At 41.1% G+C, this 22,184-nt stretch overlaps 1 protein-coding gene across 1 annotated transcript in view; it reads left to right on the top strand.

The window, feature by feature from the left end:
- GDNF (glial cell derived neurotrophic factor) overlaps positions 1–19,252 on the top strand; it is a 35,082-nt gene extending 15,830 nt beyond the window's left edge. The window contains exon 3 of the mRNA XM_072113254.1: positions 18,612–19,252. Coding sequence (XP_071969355.1) covers positions 18,612–19,093 — 482 coding nt within the window. The 3' untranslated portion in view covers positions 19,094–19,252. The remainder of the gene's footprint in view (positions 1–18,611) is intronic.
- Positions 19,253–22,184: the final 2,932 nt, after the last annotated feature.

Here is a 22,184-nt window from a genome sequence, read left to right as displayed (position 1 = left end):
GGGCTCCTATCTATTATAAGCAGTGGCCGGTGTGGCTCTGCAGTAGTGGAGGTGAGAGGCCAGAATTTGCTAGACACATGAACATCTGCGGAGCCGCACAGCTGCCGTCCAGATGTTGCCGGCGGTAAACGCTCCCGCTGAGCTCTAATGTCTGATAGATATTATCGCCTGCTGGATGAACTCCGCTACGTGGTGATGCCCAATACAAGGGAAATCTAAACACAGAGCGCTCAGGACTACAGACCCAGATCACATCCCTGGGTCATTGGACACACTAACAGGACAGACATTGATTTGATTAGCCTATGGCACCAACATGTTCTGTGGTGTGGTACAACAGCATGGTGTGAGAGAGAGATAGAGAGAGAACTATAGATAGATAGATATGAGAGACACAGAAGAGAGAGAAAGAGAGACAGAAAAGAAAGAGACATAAGAGACACTTAAATAGATAAAAGAAAGATAGATATAAGAGAAAGAGTGACATAAAAATGAGATATTAGGGAGAGAGAGATATACGGTAGATAGATAGAGAGACAGAAGAGATAGATGAGGGAGAGAGATGTAGAGTTAGGAGATTCGTAGATGATTGATAGATTGATAGACAGAAAGATAGATAGATAGATAGATAGATAGATAGATAGATAGAAAGATAGAAGAAAGAAAGGCATAAGTGAGATGAGGGAGAGAGATATACAGTATATATAGATAGAGAGATAGGATATACATAGATAGGAGAGAGACAGAGAGAGTAAGTTATAGATTAGATAGATAGATAGATAGATAGATAGATAGATAGATAGATAGATAGATGAAAAAAGACATAAGAGTGAGATATTAGGGAGAGAGAGATATATACAGTAGATAGAGAGATAGGATATATGTATAGATAGGAGAAATAGAGACAGAAGAGGGAGAGATAGATAGATATGAGATAGATGGATAGATAGATAGATAGATTTGAGATAGATAGATAGATATGAGATAGATATGAGATAGATAGATATGAGATAGATGATAGATAGATAGATAGATAGATAGATAGATAGATAGATAGATAGATAGATATGAGATAGATAGATGTGTAGAGAGAGATATTGAGAGATTTATAGACAGATATTGGCTAGATATTAGATAGGTAGGTTGGAGAATGATAGACAGATAGATTGATAGGAAATAGAGAGAGATATTTAGGGCTTCTCCAAATAAAGCTTTTCTATAAAATGAGACATTTCGGAATATTTGGAGAAAGCCATAGAATTTCTTAGCTGTGACATAACCCTGCGGCCCGGGGCCCGGGTGACTCAGAGATGGTGTCTTGTGTTACTCTATGTACTCTTATGTTGCTTTAAGTGAAATATTTTAGGTCCAGTTGTTGTGAGTCAGAGGAGCCTCATGATATTTAATACTGACACACACCATTCCGGGTAATGAGCCTCGCTCCGTGTCACTGGGAGGAAGTGCTGCAGATTGTGTACATTAGACCCGTCCCAAATATAACCCACACCTCACTCTCTCCCTCCTCATCATATGGTCCGGTATACAATCAGCTCAACCAAACAGCACCTAAGTAATACCGCCATATAGTATGGAGCCCATATATTGCTGTACATGCTGTACATAAACACAATAGTATATAAAGTTGCCACCTGTCCTTCCATGTGTAATACCGCCACACACTGCACAAATAATATCAATTTACAGGGACCATGTAACAAGTGTCTAATAACCGCCTCATATATACGTCCACAGGCTGTATACTGCTACTATAACATGCCCGAGCCCCTCTGTATAGAATTCAGATGTACAGTATATACTGTATTTAGCAGAGATCTATGGTAGAGCTGTGCACCATTTTTCTTAAAGGGAACCTGTCAGCAGGTGTGACCATCAGACTGCAGCCAGTGTTCGGTATTGTCCCTGGTGAGATGTGTAATCAGACCTTTGTGTATGTAGGTAGTAGCAGCAGGACTGTGAATTATGGATGTATAGGATTTCTGCATCTGCAGAAGAATTTTGGGCTGGTCCTCACACTGCTGTGCTCTTAGCTCTATGAATTGGGCTCCTTCATAGCCTCTCGTCTCTGATTTGAGTGACTGCTGTAGTACTTAACCAGAAGCAGGTACAGGTTTTACTTCAGAACAGAGGATAGGTTTGTGGAGCAGCTCAATGCAGATAGCACAGAGCACAGCAGTGTGAAGACATCCTCCGATACACTTGGAGTATAAAATCCTGCAATATAAATCCATTTCACAGTTCTGCTGCTACTACCAACATACACAGAGGTGTGATTACACATCTCTCCAGGGACAATACCTAATGCTGGCTGAAGCCTGCATGATCGCACCTGATAACAGGTTCCCTTTTAATGGGTTAGAGACACTGATAGTGTGTCCTTAGTCCAGTTACTCATATTGGCCATAACTAGACTCTATGACTGTTCTATACTATAAGACTCCATGAGATTGCTCAAATCTAATGGATAATGTATCTCCATAGTGCGCAGGAGCCTGAGAGGCGGTGTATATTATGATCTTGCGGCTTTAAATAGCTAATAGAACTGTGGAGGCATCTATAGGGATGTAAGCAGGTGCATGCCCCCTCCCCCACCCCAATCCACAACAATGAATGCAGCATCTCCTACATATAGATGTATATTTACCCAGGCGCGTCATGTTCAGCTCAAGGCATCAGGCGACAATCATTAGGCAAATGGAGGAATTTGAATACAAAATTGACAATAAACGACTACTATAATACTGCCCTTATAAATAAGAATATAACTACTATAATACTGCCCCCTATGTACAAGAATATAACTACTATAATACTGCCCCCTATGTACAAGAATATAACTACTATAATACTGCCCCCTATGTACAATAATATAACTACTATAATACTGCCCTCCTATGTACAGGAATATAACTACTATAATACTGCCCTCCTATGTACAGGAATATAACTACTATAATACTGCCCCCTATGTACAATAATATAACTACTATAATACTGCCCCCTATGTACAAGAATATAACTACTATAATACTGCCCCCTGTGTACAAGAATATAACTACTATAATACTGCCCCCTATGTACAAGAATATAACTACTATAATACTGCCCCCTATGTACAAGAATATAACTAGTATAATACTGCTCCTATGTACAAGAATATAACTACTATAATACTGCTCCCTATGTACAAGAATATAACTACTATAATACTGCCCCCTATGTACAGGAATATAACTAGTATAATACTGCCCCTATATACAAGAATATAACTACTATAATACTGCCCCCTATGTACAGGGATATAACTACTATAATACTGCCCCTATGTACAAGAATATAACTACTATAATACTGCCCCCTATGTACAAGAATATAACTACTATAATACTGGCCCCTATGTACAGGAATATAACTACTATAATACTGCCCCCTATGTACAAGAATATAACTACTATAATACTGCCCCTATGTACAAGAATATAACTACTATAATACTGCCCCCTATGTACAAGAATATAACTAGTATAATACTGCCCCTATGTACAAGAATTTAACTACTATAATACTGCCCCCTATGTACAGGAATATAACTACTATAATACTGCCCCCTGTGTACAAGAATATAATTACTATAATACTGCCCCCTGTGTACAAGAATATAACTACTAAAATACTGCCTCCTATGTACAAGAATATAACTACTATAATACTGCCCCCTATGTACAAGAATATAACTACTATAATACTGCCCCCTATGTACAAGAATATAACTACTATAATACTGCCCCCTATGTACAAGAATATAACTACTATAATACTGCCCCCTATGTACATGAATATAACTACTATAATACTGCCCCCTATGTACAAGAATATAACTACTATAATACTTTCCTCTATGTACAAGAATATAACTACTATAATACTGCCCCCTATGTACAAGAATATAACTACTATAATACTGCCCCCTATGTACAAGAATATAACTACTATAATACTGCGCCGTATGTACAAGAATATAACTACTATAATACTGCCCCTATGTACAAGAATATAACTACTATAATACTGCCCCCTATGTACAAGAATATAACTACTATAATACTGCCCCCTATGTACAAGAATATAACTACTATAATACTGCCCCCTATGTACATGAATATAACTACTATAATACTGCCCCCTATGTACAAGAATATAACTACTATAATACTTTCCTCTATGTACAAGAATATAACTACTATAATACTGCCCCCTATGTACAAGAATATAACTACTATAATACTGCCCCCTATGTACAAGAATATAACTACTATAATACTGCGCCGTATGTACAAGAATATAACTACTATAATACTGCCCCTATGTACAAGAATATAACTACTATAATACTGCCCCCTATGTACAAGAATATAACTACTATAATACTGCCCCCTATGTACAAGTAGTATAATAGTAGAAGACCAGATTACTATAAGTAGTGATTTACTGGAAATCTCCATGATCTCTCAGGACCCAGGATTGTAAAGGTTAACATGGCAGATTTAATATTTCCAAATGTAAAGACAAAACATCTCCTTTTTGCACATTCTTGACATTCTGTGCATCACCTCCACATCACATATGGGATTAGGAAATGGATAAACGTGTTTCTGATTATGGAGTTTACTGTTGTAGATTTGTACCGTCCCAACCGTGAACCTATTAATGCCTCTCTGTGGCACCATGGCCCAGGCATCAGAGAAGATTCTAGGATTCTGAAGGATCTAAGACTCTGGAGGAACCAGTCTTGATTCAGAAGCTACGGTATTTGTTTCTGTTTGGATTACATAGATCCAGTATGGGACTTAACCACCATAGTTCCAGAAGATCCTCCAATGGACCCAGACTCTAACCTAATACTAGAAGAAGACACCAACATTGGGAGGCTAATAGGTTCTAGTTCCTAGGCGTTGATGGATGGTGGACACAGAATAATGGTAGTAACGGTAGGTCCAAGGAACCTTTGTGCAACACTAGATAGGGTCATCTTGAGATACGTGAGGTCCACCATGACCAGGTCTCTCTAAAGTAGAGCTTGTTCTTCTTTAATTTTGTACGACATGCAGAGCCAGTGATGAGCATTGACATTTATCCGACCACATGATGCTACAGACACCTACTCCTGTCTGACTGGCCACAGTGGTATATTTTTATACTCTCCCCCTAGTCTCTGGTATTGAGTGCCATTTTATAAGTTGTATAATATACGGTTTCTTCTGAAGTTACACTTGGTCTGTGACGGACAGATTTACGGCGTCATGTGCGGATCTCTCCTCCAAGATGCGATCGGATTATTTCTTCTCGTCTACTGTCTGGATTAGGCACCTTCTCCGTTTCAAGAGAAGTTTTGAGGGACCAACACTGGTTGTCACCTAAGCTGCTGGTTCTGAGTGTTTTTGCTGCTATAGTCCTTTAAGTATTTGTCAATACTATTTAATGTCCACGTCATTGGGTGGAAATGGTCAAGGACACATCATAACCATTGGGTACCGGTTCTATCTTCAGAATATGTCATAGAAACCTAATGATCGTAACTTGGTATCAGCAAGGTCTAAATTTGTTATTGGTGTTATCACATTGTACAGTGAGTACAGAAAGTATTCAGACCCCTTTACATTTTTCACTCTTTGTTTCATTGTAGTCAATTAGTAAGATCAAAAAAAGTTTTTCTTTGCTCATTAATGTGCACTCTGTGCCCCATCTTGACAGAAAAAAAAACAGAAATGAAGATGTTTTGCTAATTTATTAAACAAGAAAAACTGAAATATCACATGATCATAAGTATTCAGCCCCTTGCATGCTGTCCATTTCCTTCTGATGCTCCTTGAGATGGTTCTACTCCTTCATTGGAGTCCAGCTGTGTTTATTTAAACTGATTGGACTTGATTAGGAAAGGCTCACACCTGTCTATACAAGACACAGCTCACAGTGCATGTCAGAGATCATGAGAATCATGAGGTCTTAGGAACTGCCCAAGGAGCTGTGAGACAGAATTGTGGGAAGGAACAGATCTGGGCAAGATTACAAAAGAATTTCTACCACCCTCAAGGTTCCTAATAGCACAATGGCCCTCATACTCCATAACTTCATCAGTGATGTTATAACTTGTTATTAGTGAGGTCATAACTTAGTATTGTTGGGGGCATGGTATCAGTGATATCATAACTTGGTATTGGTTAAGTCATGACATGGTATCAGTGTGCTTGGTATTACCAATCTTCATAACTTTCTCTGTGGAATCATGACTTAATATCCCTGTGGTGAAAACTTGTAAATGATATGATCATAATTTGGTATGAGTTGTATCATTGTTATTGATGGGATCATAACTTGAAAACTTGTTGTTCGTGATATTTCAAAACTTGGAATGAGACGGGACATAACTTGGTATTAGTGGGCTTTAGGTCCTCGCAACTTGTTGGATGGGGTCAAAACTTGATATCGGTGGGGTCTTAAATTAGGGGTCTTATTAGTGGGTTTACGGTCCTCGTAACTTTTTGGATGGTGGGTTCACAACTTGGAACATTTGGGTCATAACTTGTTGTTAGTGATATAAAAACTTCGGAGGGGACATAACTTGGCACTAGTGGCCTTCAGGTCACTCGTCTACACAGATTCAGTTCTGATTTTCTTGATTTAGATGTTTTCAACTTTTCTTTATATAGAAGACAAATATAGAAGTCCTGGTTTTCGTCTTGGCCATGAAAAGTGACCCTTGAGGTTTCTTCCCTGTAGAATATAAAGAATCTCATTTATTTTACCGAAAACAAGATGCGTGTCCACATGACAGGCCCTCACTGAAAGGAAGATACATTCCTTCAAGATTCATTGGTGCGGTAGTCATTGAATAAAAATTGTGACCATCTATTTTGGGTATTTCCCATCACAATCCTGTGGTCTGGATGATAGTGTCTCCATTATACTCCACTGTTTTGTCCACCACAACTATGTCACCCTCCATGTATGGAACAGAAGGGCCAAGGTGCCCCCTGCATTAGGATAGGAGCTGGTCCTTAGCACTGCCGTCTGGCACAGCGACTAAACTTTTGGGAATCTGTGTAACATACCTAACTCCGCTACATTCAGTATGGACTTGCAGTAGAAGCGCCGGCATTGTCCACTGGTGATACGTGATATCCTGGTATTCTGAGTTATTTTGGGCTTTAGGCCTTCATTTACATATCTATGTGAACTCCTCTGACAGGTGATGGATCCTGCTTCACTACAGTGACTTTCGCGTCAGGGTTTTTTTGTCCTGGTATTCCCACCAAATATACAGGAACAAACAACATGTCTAGGTCACAGGTGTTAAAGGGGTGATCTGTCCTGGTCAAAAGATGGAAGATATGTCTTCACTCTGTTATCTCTTTGTGTGTTTTTGATTATTTTAATGTAATGATTATGACTACACCATAAAGAAAAATTATTTTCACTGTATAGGGGAGGACATATTGGAGACACACACTTCCTTCCTGTATTGTCTGTATAGGGGAGGACATATTGGAGACACACACTTCCCTCCTGTATTGTCTGTATAGGGGAGGACATATTGGAGACACACACTTCCCTCCTGTATTGTCTGTATAGGGGGAGGACATATTGGAGACACACACTTCCTTCCTGTATTGTCTGTATAGGGGAGGACATATAGGAGACACACACTTCCTTCCTGTATTATCTGTATAGGGGGAGGACATATTGGAGACACACACTTCCTTCCTGTATTGTCTGTATAGGGGAGGACATATTGGAGACACACACTTACTTCCTGTACTGTCTGTATAGGGGAGGACATAATGGAGACACACACTTCCTTCCTATATTGTCTGTATAGGGGAGGACATATTGGAGACACACACTTCCTTCCTGTATTGTCTGTATAGGGGGAGGACATATTGGAGACACACACTTCCTTCCTGTATTGTCTGTATAGGGGAGGACATATTGGAGACACACACTTCCCTCCTGTATTGTCTGTATAAGGGAGGACATATTGCAAGCATACACTTCCTTCCTGTATTGTCTGTATAGGGGAGGACATATTGGAGACACACACTTCCTTCCCGTCTTGTCTATATAAGTGAGGACATATTGGAGACACACACTTCCCTCCTGTATTGTCTGTATAGGGGAGGACATATTGCAAGCATACACTTCCCTCCTGTATTGTCTGTATAGGGGAGGACATATTGGAGACACACACTTCCCTCCTGTATTGTCTGTATAAGGGGGGACATATTGGAGACAAACACTTCCTTCCTGTATTGTCTGTATAAGGGGGGACATATTGGAGACACACACTTCCTTCCAGTATTGTCTGTATAGGGGAGGACATATTGGAGACACACACTTCCTTCCTGTATTGTCTGTATTGGGGAGGACATATTGGAGACACACACTTCCTTCCTGTATTGTCTGCATAGGGGAGGACATATTGGAGACACACACTTCCTTCCTGTACTGTCTGTATAGGGGAGGACATATTGGAGACACACACACACTTCCTTCCTGTACTGTCTGTATAGGGGAGGGCATATTGGAGACACACACTTCCTTCCTGTATTGTCTGTATATGGGGAAGACATATTAGAGACACACACTTCCTTCCTGTATTGTCTGTATAGGGGAGGACATATTGGAGACACACACTTCCTTCCTGTCTTGTCTATATAAGTGAGGACATATTGGAGACACACACTTCCCTCCTGTATTGTCTGTATAGGGGAGGACATATTGCAAGCATACACTTCCCTCCTGTATTGTCTGTATAGGGGAGGACATATTGGAGACACACACTTCCCTCCTGTATTGTCTGTATAAGGGGGGGCATATTGGAGACAAACACTTCCTTCCTGTATTGTCTGTATAGGGGAGGACATATTGGAGACACACACTTCCTTCCAGTATTGTCTGTATTGGGGAGGACATATTGGAGACACACACTTCCTTCCTGTATTGTCTGCATAGGGGAGGACATATTGGAGACACACACTTCCTTCCTGTACTGTCTGTATAGGGGAGGACATATTGGAGACACACACTTCCTTCCTGTACTGTCTGTATAGGGGAGGACATATTGGAGACACACACTTCCTTCCTGTATTGTCTGTATATGGGGAAGACATATTAGAGACACACACTTCCTTCCTGTATTGTCTGTATAGGGGAGGACATATTGGAGACACACACTTCCTTCCTGTAATGTCTGTATAGGGGAGGACATATTGGAGACACACACTTCCTTCCTGTACTGTCTGTATAGGGGAGGACATATTGGAGACACACACTTCCTTCCTGTATTGTCTGTATATGGGGAAGACATATTAGAGACACACACTTCCTTCCTGTATTGTCTGTATAGGGGAGGACATATTGGAGACACACACTTCCTTCCTGTAATGTCTGTATAGGGGATGACATATTGGAGACACACACTTCCTTCCTGTAATGTCTGTATAGGGGAGGACATATTGGAGACACAGACTTCCTTCCTGTATTGTCTGTATAGGGGAGGACATATTGGAGACACACACTTCCTTCTTGTATTGTCTGTATAGGGGAGGACATATTGGAGGCACACACTTCCTTCCTGTAATTTCTGTATAGGGGAGGACATATTGGAGACACACACTTCCTTCTTGTATTGTCTGTAAAGTGGAGGACATATTGGAGACACACACTTCCCTCCTGTATTGCCTGTATAGGGGAGGACATATTGGAGACACACACTTCCTTCCTGTATTTTCTGTATAGGGGAGGGCATATTGGAGACACACACTTCCTTCCTGTATTGTCTGTATAGGGGGAGGACATATTGGAGACACACACTTCCTTCCTATATTGTCTGTATAGGGGGAGGACATATTGGAGACACACACTTCCTTCCTGTTTTGATTGTATAGGGGAGGATATATTGGAGACACACACTTCCTTCATGTATTGTCTGTATAGGGGAGGACATATTGGAGACACACACTTCCTTCCTGTACTGTCTGTATAGGGGAGGACCTATTGGAGACACACACTTCCTTCCTGTTTTGATTGTATAGCGAAGGACATATTGGAGACACACACTTCCTTCCTGTTTTGATTGTATAGCGAAGGACATATTGGAGACACACACTTCCTTCCTGTTTTGATTGTATAGCGGAGGACATATTGGAGACACACACTTCCTTCCTGTATTGTCTGTATAGGGGAGGACATATTGGAGACACACACTTCCTTCCTGTTTTGACTGTATAGCGGAGGACATATTGGAGACACACACTTCCTTCCTGTACTGTCTGTATAGGGGGAGGACCTATTGGAGACACGCACTTCCTTCCTGTATTGTCTGTATAGTGGAGGACATATTGGAGACACACTTTCCTTCCTGTACTGTCTGTATAGGGGGTGGACATATTGGAGACACACACTTCCTTCCTGTATTGTCTGTATAGAGGAGGACATATTGGAGACACACACTTCCTTCCTGTATTGTCTGTATAGAGGAGGACATATTGGAGACACACACTTCCTTCCTGTATTGTCTGTATAGAGGAGGACATATTGGAGACACACACTTCCTTCCTGTATTGTCTTTATAGGGGAGGACATATTGGAGACATACACTTCCTTCCTGTATTATCTGTATAGGGGAGGACATATTGGAGACATACACTTCCTTCCTGTATTGTCTTTATAGGGGAGGACATATTGGAGACATACACTTCCTCCCTGTATTGTCTGTATAGGGGAGGACATATTGGAGACACACACTTCCCTCCTGTACTGTCTGTATAGGGGGAGGACATATTGGAGACACACACTTCCTTCCTTCCTGTTTTGATTGTATAGCGAAGGACATATTGGAGACACACACTTCCTTCCTGTATTGTCTGTATAGGGGAGGACATATTGGAGACACACACTTCCTTCCTGTTTTGATTGTATAGCGAAGGACATATTGGAGACACACACTCCCTTCCTGTATTGTCTGTATAGGGGAGGACATATTGGAGACGCACACTTCCTTCCTGTTTTGATTGTATAGCGAAGGACATATTGGAGACACACACTTCCTTCCTGTTTTGATTGTATAGCGAAGGACATATTGGAGACACACACTTCCTTCCTGTATTGTCTGTATAGGGGAGGACATATTGGAGACACACACTTCCTTCCTGTTTTGACTGTATAGCGGAGGACATATTGGAGACACACACTTCCTTCCTGTACTGTCTGTATAGGGGGAGGACATATTGGAGACACACACTTCCTTCCTGTATTGTCTGTATAGGGGGAGGACATATTGGAGACACACACTTCCTTCCTGTATTGTCTGTATAGGGGAGGACATATTGGAGACACACACTTCCTTCCTGTACTGTCTGTATAGGAGCGGATATATTGGAGACACACACTTCCTTCCTGTACTGTCTGTATAGGAGCGGATATATTGGAGACACACACCTCCTTCCTGTATTGTCTGTATAGGGGAGGACATATTGGAGACACACACTTCCTTCCTGTACTGTCTGTATAGGGGAGGACATATTGGAGACACACACTTCCTTCCTGTACTGTCTGTATAGGGGAGGACATATTGGAGACACACACTTCCTTCCTGTACTGTCTGTATAGGGGAGGACATGTTGGAGACACACACTTCCTTCCTGTATTGTCTGTATAGGGGAGGACATATTGGAGACGCACACTTCCTTCCTGTATTGTCTGTATAGGGGGAGGACATATTGGAGACGCACACTTCCTTCCTGTATTGTCTGTATAGGGGGAGGACATATTGGAGACACACACTTCCTTCCTGTATTGTCTGTATAGTGGAGGACATATTGGAGACACACACTTCCTTCCTGTACTGTCTGTATAGGGGGAGGACATATTGGAGACACACACTTCCTTACTGTATTGTCTGTATAGGGGGAGGACATATTGGAGACACACACTTCCTTCCTGTATTGTCTGTATAGGGGAGGACATATTGGAGACACACACTTCCTTCCTGTACTGTCTGTATAGGAGCGGATATATTGGAGACACACACTTCCTTCCTGTACTGTCTGTATAGGAGCGGATATATTGGAGACACACACCTCCTTCCTGTATTGTCTGTATAGGGGAGGACATATTGGAGACACACACTTCCTTCCTGTACTGTCTGTATAGGGGAGGACATATTGGAGACACACACTTCCTTCCTGTACTGTCTGTATAGGGGAGGACATATTGGAGACACACACTTCCTTCCTGTACTGTCTGTATAGGGGAGGACATGTTGGAGACACACACTTCCTTCCTGTATTGTCTGCATAGGGGAGGACATATTGGAGACACACACTTCTTTCCTGTATTGTCTGTATAGGGGGAGGACATATTGGAGACACACACTTTCTTCCTGTATTGTCTGTATAGGGGAGGACATATTGGAGACGCACACTTCCTTCCTGTATTGTCTGTATAGGGGGAGGACATATTGGAGACACACACTTTCTTCCTGTATTGTCTGTATAGGGGGAGGACATATTGGAGACACACACTTCCTTCCTGTATTGTCTCTGCTCTTTCAGTCCTAGTCTACCTACTAAAGCCAACTAATACATTTTTCTTTCTGTGATTTCTCTAACAATAGAAAAGACATTCCTACTACAGACCTTCTTCCATATAGTCACTATTCCTATTGCAGTAATACCCCATACAGTACAGATCGGGGGATCTATACGCAGACTTGTATTGTCGCAGCCTTAGGCAGAATTTGCATAATCAAATAGAATATTCATTGGAGCTGGAGCGGCTAATCAAGCAAACAAGTCATCCTGAATGTCAATGGCGCTAGTGAATATCTTGATCCGCATTTGTATGCAGCTTATACACAGGAAGGCTCCCGGCGACACCTGAGACGACGAGTATTTGAACTCTCTGCCATCTTTTGACTTGCAAACTTAACATCTGTTGATTATACTTGTCTCCCTTTGCGAGTGCGATTTAAAGGGGATTACAGAAACTTGTTGCTCTGTTCCAAAAACAGCGCCATGCTTGTATACTGGTGGCATGTGGTATTGCATTCAATCTCATTCACTTCAGTGAAGACGAGCTGTTATACCCAGTGTGGTGTAATATGCAGAATTTGCAGGGAATTGGGAATTGCTCTGGGTACGGGGAGGTAAGTCGCGCTCTGCTGTGCGCAGATGTTCGCTCTGCTGACTCTGCATTGGGACCTTTGCATACAAGACATTGGGCTTAGCATGAAATGCACCTGTTCTGTCATATCTGAAAGCCAGAGTGGAACTGAATTTCTTAGTATAATCCCTGAAGGTTTGCAAAGTCAAAGTGACCTAAATACCTGGATAAGTGCTGTATTATCCGGAATTACAGAAGGAATGGTCAATAAGGAAGTGTCCTACACAGACATTAATATGTCCTATTAAGGAACAAGGAGGTCGTAGAGTAGTGTCCCCCCGCCAGGGGCTTCTGCCTCAATCTGGAAATCAGAACTGGACCACAATCTCAGATTTTACCATCATATTCTCCATTATATTTAGACTTCACATATAAAGGGAATGCATGAACTGTAAAGACCCAAGTCAAGTTTTTCTGCCAAATATATAATTTTTGGGCGATTATTATGTGACTTTTTAATATAATCTATATTACAAAATCCGACAGTTTTCACATGGAACAACAATATAATTATAAAATAATATAACATTAATAATAGTTATAGACCAAATTAATACATTAAATATAATATACAGGCAGTCCCCGGCTTACATACCAGATAGGGCCTGTAGGTTTGTTCTTAAGTTGAATTTGTATGTAAGTCGGAACTGTATATTTTATCATTGTAATCCCAGACAGAACTTTTTTGGTCTCTGTGACAATTGGATTTTAAAAATGTTGGGTTGTCATAAGAACCAGGATTAATAATAAAGCTTCATTACAGACACATTTGATAACTGTTACAGCTGATTATTGTAGCCTAGGACTAAAGGACAATAAATTACCAATATCCAGAGGTCAGTTTGTAACTAGGGGTCGTATGTACGTCGAGTGTTCTTAAGTAGGGGACCCCCTTTACTGTTACACAATTCTGCGTAGAATGTATAATGTATATATTTAATATAATCTACGGTGTATTACAAAATCCGACAGTTTTCACACAGAACAACATCATAATTTAACACTAATAATAGTATTAGACTAAAAATAGTCAAACACTTCCTGGTCTGCAGAGGTCACAGAGCATGAATACAACACTCTGACACTCTAATACGAGGTTTGATGGCTGCCCACATAACCAACTAAGAATAAAAAAGAATAAAAAAAAGGTTACAAAAAGGAACCCTTTGCTATATGTATTCAGTGAATAAAAAAAAAAAAAAAGAGGTGATACATTATTAGAGATAACACTAGAAACCAAGATTTAGGAACATCGTAGGGGCTCTATTTTCTGTTCCGGGTACCTTTATTGCTTTATTAAAGGGAACCTGTCGCTTGTCCCGTTTACCCCACTAAACTACTACCCCCTAAGGTAGAGTATGGAATGTCCCTTCTAGAATTCCCACTAGAATTCTATGTGAAATCTCACCCAAACTCATACAAGGGGAGTGTCACTCCAGAAGTCCCTATGTTCTGCTCTATAGCACCTAGAAACATGCTTCTTGTGTCAAATTAAAGACATTAGACTCACGGCATTGTGACCTACACAACCAGATACAGGACGCTAAAGACATAGGGGCACATTTACTAAGGGTCCGCAGCCGCAAATCCGTCGGGTTTTTCCCGAATATTTCCGCTTTGCCCTGTATTTCACGGGATTGTGGCGCACGCGATCGATTTTTGGTGCAATCGCGCCCACTTTCGCGTGACAGAAATCGGGGGGCGTGGCCACCGGACAACCCGAAGGATTCGGAAAAAACGCAGAATTTAAAAAGCCATTTGTGTCGCAAGATCAAGCACTCACATACACCAGAAAAAAGCAGGTGAACTCCGGCGGACCTCGGCGCAGCAGCGACACCTGGTGAATATCGGCGCACAGACCTTAGTGAATCCCAGCAGAACCCGAATCAGCATCGGAGAACCCGCCGCTGGATCGCGACTGGACCGGGTAAGTAAATGTGCCCCACAGTGGAAAATTCAAGCCGTAGATAAAGATCCAGCTATTTTTTAACGGCCTGTAATTGCAGTGCTGTAGCACACAGAACCATAAGCTTGATGGCATCTGCAAGATGAGATTCTTATCTTTAATATCACACAAAAAGCTTGCTTCTAGGTACTACAGAACCATAGATAGGGGCTTCTGAATAGACAGTTCCCCTACAACTATTAAACTTGACTCGTCTAGTGAAAATGAGGTGAGATGAGTCATATTTGCCTGACTATGGAGGAGATTATTTTAGGTAACCAGGCGAGATTTCACATAAAAGATGGAATTCTATAAAATACATTTCATACCCTACCTGAGGGGGATAGAAACTCAGTTGGGTAAAACCTTATGACAAGTTCCCTTTAAGCGTCTTTGTTTAATAAAAAAAAGCTTCCCTTATTTTTTCTTAAATAAGGTAATACTAAGGCAGTGTAGGGGGGGGGGTATCTGTGACTTAAAGGTGAGGGAATTAAAGTAATGGAGATAGCAGCGTGAGAATGGAGGCCAACAGGTATGTGGATTAGTCATGAATTGCATGTCCTGGACGGTCACTTTAAAAGAAACCTACCATTTGATTTGATGCATTATGAAGCAAACATACCTTGAGACTGCTGTAGCTACACTGATGCAGGATCAGATCTTGGTTAATCCCTGAGCTGAGTGGTTTTGCTGAAAAAAGATTTATAACATTCAGGGCCTTGGGAAAGCTGGGTCAGGCTGGCTGACATAAACACATTACACACGGGAGCTTAGTCAAGACATGACTAATCAACCCGAGCTGGATCACTCATACACAGCAGCTGGGGGATGGTGCAGCAATTGATTATTCTGCCTTCAGACACAACACAGTGATTACATCATCCTCTCCTGCAGTGAATAACTAGTGTGCTAGGAGAAGTGCTGAATTAGCCATAGAAGCGACAGAGCTTCATTATCATAATGTTATATCTGTTTGATCAGCAAAACCACTCAGCACAGGGATTACCCAACATATGATCCTGCATCAGTGTAGCTACAGCAGTCTCAAGGTATGTCTGCTTCATAATGCATCAAATCAAATGGTAGGTTTCCTTTAAGCAGCAATTGTTCTGGGCATGCCCCCATACTAAAAATATAAAAGCGACATACATTTTAATCTTTCATTACTTAGTTGTGTCTCTATGAACGCATTTGTTGACATTTAGTACGGCGCTGCATTATTTACTGATGGAATGTATGGATATAATGAGACCCGCACTCACACACATATGGCGCTCATGTGGTCTTCATTACATGGTATGTGCACCGCCAGTCCTGTACGTACCACATTACATAGAATTGGGTTGTATCGCGGATCAGTTTCCTAGAACATATTTATTACTTGCGACTTCAGATACATTAAACCTAAAAGATCCCAAATATTAAAAATCCTATTCATATTTTTCTTTCCATCCTTGTGATGTTTAGTCTCCAGTGACTTCTACAATTACTAAAACATTACCCAAAATGCTTAGTTAGAATCACATCACATGCAAACATAGTAGAAAACAGAATTGTTAATATATCCCATATCACCAAAACCCCCTCCCCCTCAAAAGAAAAAGCTGTAAAACTCTACAGATCGGAAGAGTGGACTCTATTACCCATAAAATTATGGAGAATTAATTGGAAACTTAGTGTATAGAATACCCCTATACACACTAATAATTATACAGAAAACAATAGAACAATCTAGATATCGTCTGTAATAGAATTTAGGAACAGCGATGGGTGCTACATCAACGCAAAGACAACGCACAAATCAATTGTATTACCCGTATATACTCGAGTTTAAGCCGAGACCCCTAATTTTGACACAAAAAACTGGAAAAACCTATTGACTCGAGTATAAGCCGAGGGTGGGAAATGCATTGGTCACAACCCCCTCAGTATATAGCCAGCCAGCCCCCTGGAGTATATACCTAGCCAGCCCCCTGGAGTATATAGCCAGCCAGCCTCATCAAGAATATAGCCTGTCAGCCCCCTGGAGTATATAGCCTGCTAGTCCCCTGGAATATATAGGCTACCTACCTGCCCCCTCAAGTATATAGCCTGCCTGCCCCCTCAGGTATATAGCCTGCCTGCCTGCCCCCTCGAGTATATAGCCTGCCAGCCCCTCCCGGTCCGTCGCAGGAAACATGATGTCAGCCGCGAGCGTATACTTGAGTATATATGGTACTTGATGGAGATAATAAAGCCTAAATTTCCTATTTTACACTGGTTGCGGTATGAAATGTTGTAGTTTTCTCTGGTTTCTATAGGTCCATTTCTGACAATTATATCGATAAAAGGGGTTGCTTGCCCTGGGTAACTGTTTTCCATAAGCCCATCTGAGAGGGTCTTGCTTTCTTTGGACAACATCTTGTTGGGCCATAGCAGAAAGATCCTCTTCTATTTCATCTTCACCAACCCCAAATCTTTGCATCCTTTGGGGAGATGTATCAGGATGTGTACACCAATTTTCTGAAATAGTCACAATTCCTTGTGCATGGCCAGGAATTACGACTATTTTACCTCTTAGGCCACCTGCGTGCCAAGTGGGCTTGGAGAGGTCCGTGCCCCGCAGTGGAGTGGACCGACACGGGGCATTCCTGTCCTACCTATTGGCGCAGGCTACAGCACAGTTATACACCAGGCAGGACCTGCCATAGAATTATCCAATGGCACAGCTGGCTGTTGTGTATATATAGGGCACATGCGGGGGAGGGGGGGATGTATCGTACACCAATGTATGATACATCCCTCCCATTGTACCACTGATTCTGTCAAAATTTCTCTCTAGCTCTCATAATGTCAATATCTTTATTACTATAGGGTCAGAAGGGCGGAGCCATATTATCCTCTAAGCCCGGGACCACAAATCTAATAGTAGAGAGCCTCATTTGCATTGTTTCAGGGTAGTTCCTGCAGCCAATGTGCTAAATGGGCTCTCTACTGTCAGGTGGGTGGTCCCTGGGTTGATTTAGAGGGCTGGTCCCTGGCCAGCTGATAGTAAAGATCCCCAAAAATATTCACATACCGGTATTGATTGCTCAAGAAGGGTGGGGCAATATTCAAATTACACCAAAGTCAATGGAGCGGTACCTAGTAAAGTATGCAAAGCGTTGACAGAGGAGGTTAGAAGAGTGACCTTGCTTAGAGTTATGGGGTCTGTTTTTGTAAGTTTTTGTCTCGTGTGCTCAGAATATCTTTTAACAGCAAACACGTGCAGAAACTTTTTGCCAAAACGATGAATCTGTGATTATGGAATGTGTGATCTGCGTTTACTCCGGAGTCACGGAGAACAGATAATAGTAGCGCTACTCATTTACATATCTAAAAAGATCCAACTTACCTTCTCTTGTTCCGTGAAGGTGTAATATTTTTTTCTTCTTTCTCTCTCCGGCAGCTGAAGCACCTGAAGACTATCCGGATCAGTTCGACGACGTGTTGGAATTTATTCAGGACACCATCAAAAGACTCCGACGGTCCTCCAACATGCAATCGCTCTCCCGGAGAGACAGGGGGAGACTAGCTGCTACCAAAGACACTAAGGATTCCAGTAAAAAGACCATGAAGGATAGTAAGAAACGGAGAAGCAGAGGATGTGTCCTGCGGGAGATACACTTGAATGTGACTGACTTGGGTTTGGGCTACGAAGCCAAAGAAGAACTTAAGTTCCGGTACTGCAGTGGGTCCTGCAATAACCCCGAGACGACGTACGACCAAATACTCAAAAACTTGACTATCAAGAAAAAGTTGGTTAACGACAAGGTGAAGCAGGCGTGCTGCCGGCCCATCGCCTTCGACGACGACGTGTCGTTCTTGGATGACAATCTCGTTTACCACACCTTGAAACAACATTCCGCTAAAAAATGTGGATGTGTATGATTTCCTGTTCGGATAGCCATGCGGCAATGTGTAATTGCATTCCTGAAATAAGGCAAAAAAACAAAAGAGAGGGATCAAGATTCCCCCACCTGTGGTAGAGGTCTCCCGGAAGAGACAGAGATGGAGAAGAGGACCAAGGATTGGTTGGGCATGGAGCTATCATGGAAAAAAAAAAAACCTGTTGTGGCATTATCCAGTGAGTGCCAGGATACAAAAAAATTTTTTTAAAAAATTTTCCTCTACAAGAGAGATGCAGACAGTAGACACTGCTCTTATACGAGGGATGGATATGTTTCACCAGTTTTTCTATACATGACTCACCAGCAGTGTTGAGTGGAAAGGTCGATATCCAGCTTCTCAGCACCGGCATTTATACATCATGCATGTCAGGTTTTTTTTGTTTTTTTTTTACTGTATATCGTTTTTGTTACATCAGAAAAAAAAAGTGTATTACGTAATCCGTCAGTTCTGTATTTTGGGGTTTAATTAAACATTTTTTTGTTATCCTACTTTAGTCCATTGACATACTGTACCAAATACTGTCAATACAGGTCAACTTCCATGTTACAGTTTTTTGGGTTTTTTTACCCCCAATTTTTTTTTTTTTTTATCAGCGTAGAGTTATCAATGATGTCATTTCCAATTTTTTTTATATCAATCTACTCCCATTTTTTTGTAAAAATGTATGGTCATCGATATTGACACTTCCCCTTTTTTTTTAGCATATTTTGTTTAATCCCAAATTTTTTGAAAAGTATATCTCAGCTAACCCCATATGTTCCAAGATGACGACCCATTACGGTCAGACAGGTCCTAGCCCCGACAAAAACATCTGATTTCCAAAATGTCAACCAAACGGGGGGTCATTTACTCTTAGTCGGACAATCACAGGGTCCTATTCACGGCAGTGAGTACACGAAAAACAAATTAAAATTTTGCTAACTTTTAGGATACGCCCAGGAAGTGAAGTCGAGTGATAATTTTGCTTCAAATATTTTAAAATTGCAGAAAAATGCTGAAGCAGAAAAACTTGATCTGAGTGCCCCATGTAAATGTATTCATAAAGTTTTTTTCCGAACTTTTTGAATAATTGTCATTGACTCGGCAGCTTGTGTATGGAGCCTATTGAGGAGAGTATTGGCCATTGTGTCTTGTCCATATAATCATAGTGTACCCCAGAACTAGGGATGTCTTAGTGTACCCCAGAAATGGGGACGTCTTAGTGTACCCCAGAAAAGGGACGTCTTCACGATTTTCCCAGTCAAGTCCGTAAAGAATTTTTTTGGGAAACCCACCATATGGCTAGACTGTCAGAAGACGCCCGCGGAGTCCCAATGTCAAGGTGACTGTTAGGAGCTGCGTTAACCATAGTCAATCTAGATACAGGACAACTTTTTGGGTTTATGTTTTTGGATTTTATTTTTGAACTTTTTTTTGTTGTTGTTGTTGACAGTACGTTGGTAATTGGTCCGAGGGGCCGAGCAGACTACTTGATGCCATGCATCCACTCAGATACATGAAGATATAGAATATATTTATTGATTATTAAGTTATTGCTATTTATTACAGTCCAGTTATGAATGTTTTTTTTTTTTCCTTTTTTTTTTTTTTCCTATTTATTGCAATTTCTTCTTTGATGGTGCCAAAGCGAAGCATGCTCTCAAGACTACGATGAGATGGATGCAAACACGTGTTTGTTGGTATTTGTAGAATCACAGACTTTACCCTTTTTTTAAAATTCTGTTCTTAAAGCCTTAAAGGGGATGTCCTGAACTATAAAAGCTAAGACTGCCTTTTTCCCACAAAATAGTCCCACAGTTGGTAAGAGGTAGTATTGCAGCTGTTTTATTCTTTTTATTATTTTAATTAAGGGAGCTGTATGGTGCTGTTTCTAGAAAAAAAAAGAAAAAAAAGCAGTCATATTTTTGTAATCGTGGACAATCCCTTTAAAGGGGATCTTTTACCACCTCTCACATGTGGAGACAAACATACCATACTGTAGGGACTGATTCATAGATTTAGGGGCACTTTGAATTATCTTTTTAGAGATATCAGTCCCAGTATCTGACCATTGTAATCCTCTCCACTGTCAGAGAGGAGGTGCTAGTGCAAAGGGCGTGTGTTATGATGAACACAGAGACACTGAGAAGATTAACAGAACACACACCCCCTTCTCCTCCAGCACCTCCTCTCTGACAGTGGAGAGGATTAAAATGGTCAGATACTGGGACTGATACCATGGGTGTTATCAAGAAAATTCTATGTGCTCCTGTACATCATGTTAATCACTACATGTGTGAGGTGGTAAAGGCCACTACTTAATATTATCCCTTTAAAGTGGACCCTATATGGTTATATGCCTCTATCCAGAGGACTTTCTATCAATTATAATAGACAATAATCAGTTCCAGAAGGTTATTGTTGCAGATATACTTCATATTGACTAAATTTAAAGGGGGTGCCTATTTTGATAGCATACTCAATGATAAGCACTGAGTCCCTCTGTTTGGTCTTCTACCAATCAGCATTAACCTATGGAGAAAACTGTCTAATTTCTCTACAGCACTCCCACAGGTGAAATGAAGTATTACACGCTTGTCATGAAATTTAAAGGGCTAACTATGTAAAACAAGTGTAATTAAGTGTCCACATTGCTGAAAAATATCAACGTGTATCACTTTGCAGATTGCAGCTCCTTATCAACTTTCTATGTGTGTTTCCGTGGTTACAGACTACAAACAAACCCTGTGTCGTCTGACTCCACCCACCCCGTTCTCTACTTCTTGGTGACATCTCTTCAGCTGTTATCACCCAGGGCTGCATCTATAAGCATGCTGTTTCTGATTTCACGTTGTACAGTATTCCCTGCTGGTTCACTGTCGTGTAAGGGTAGTGGGAAGTCATGGAAGATCCCAAAAAATATTCCAAAAAATAAAGTCTGTCTATGGGTCGTGTATGGGACACGTGAAGTGAATGGGGCTGTGAAGCAATGGAAATGTTTTTCAGTAGAAAGTAGCTGTGTTTTTCTAATCATGGACAACCCCTTTAAGTAGCCATGTTATAATATTGGAAACAGTCAGTAAGCAGGTCA

The sequence above is a fragment of the Engystomops pustulosus genome, chromosome 1, assembly GCF_040894005.1.
Source record: "Engystomops pustulosus chromosome 1, aEngPut4.maternal, whole genome shotgun sequence".
NCBI lineage: Eukaryota > Metazoa > Chordata > Amphibia > Anura > Leptodactylidae > Engystomops > Engystomops pustulosus.
The sequence above is the reverse complement of the archived record's forward strand: the minus strand, read 5'-3'. Positions and strand labels throughout refer to the sequence as shown.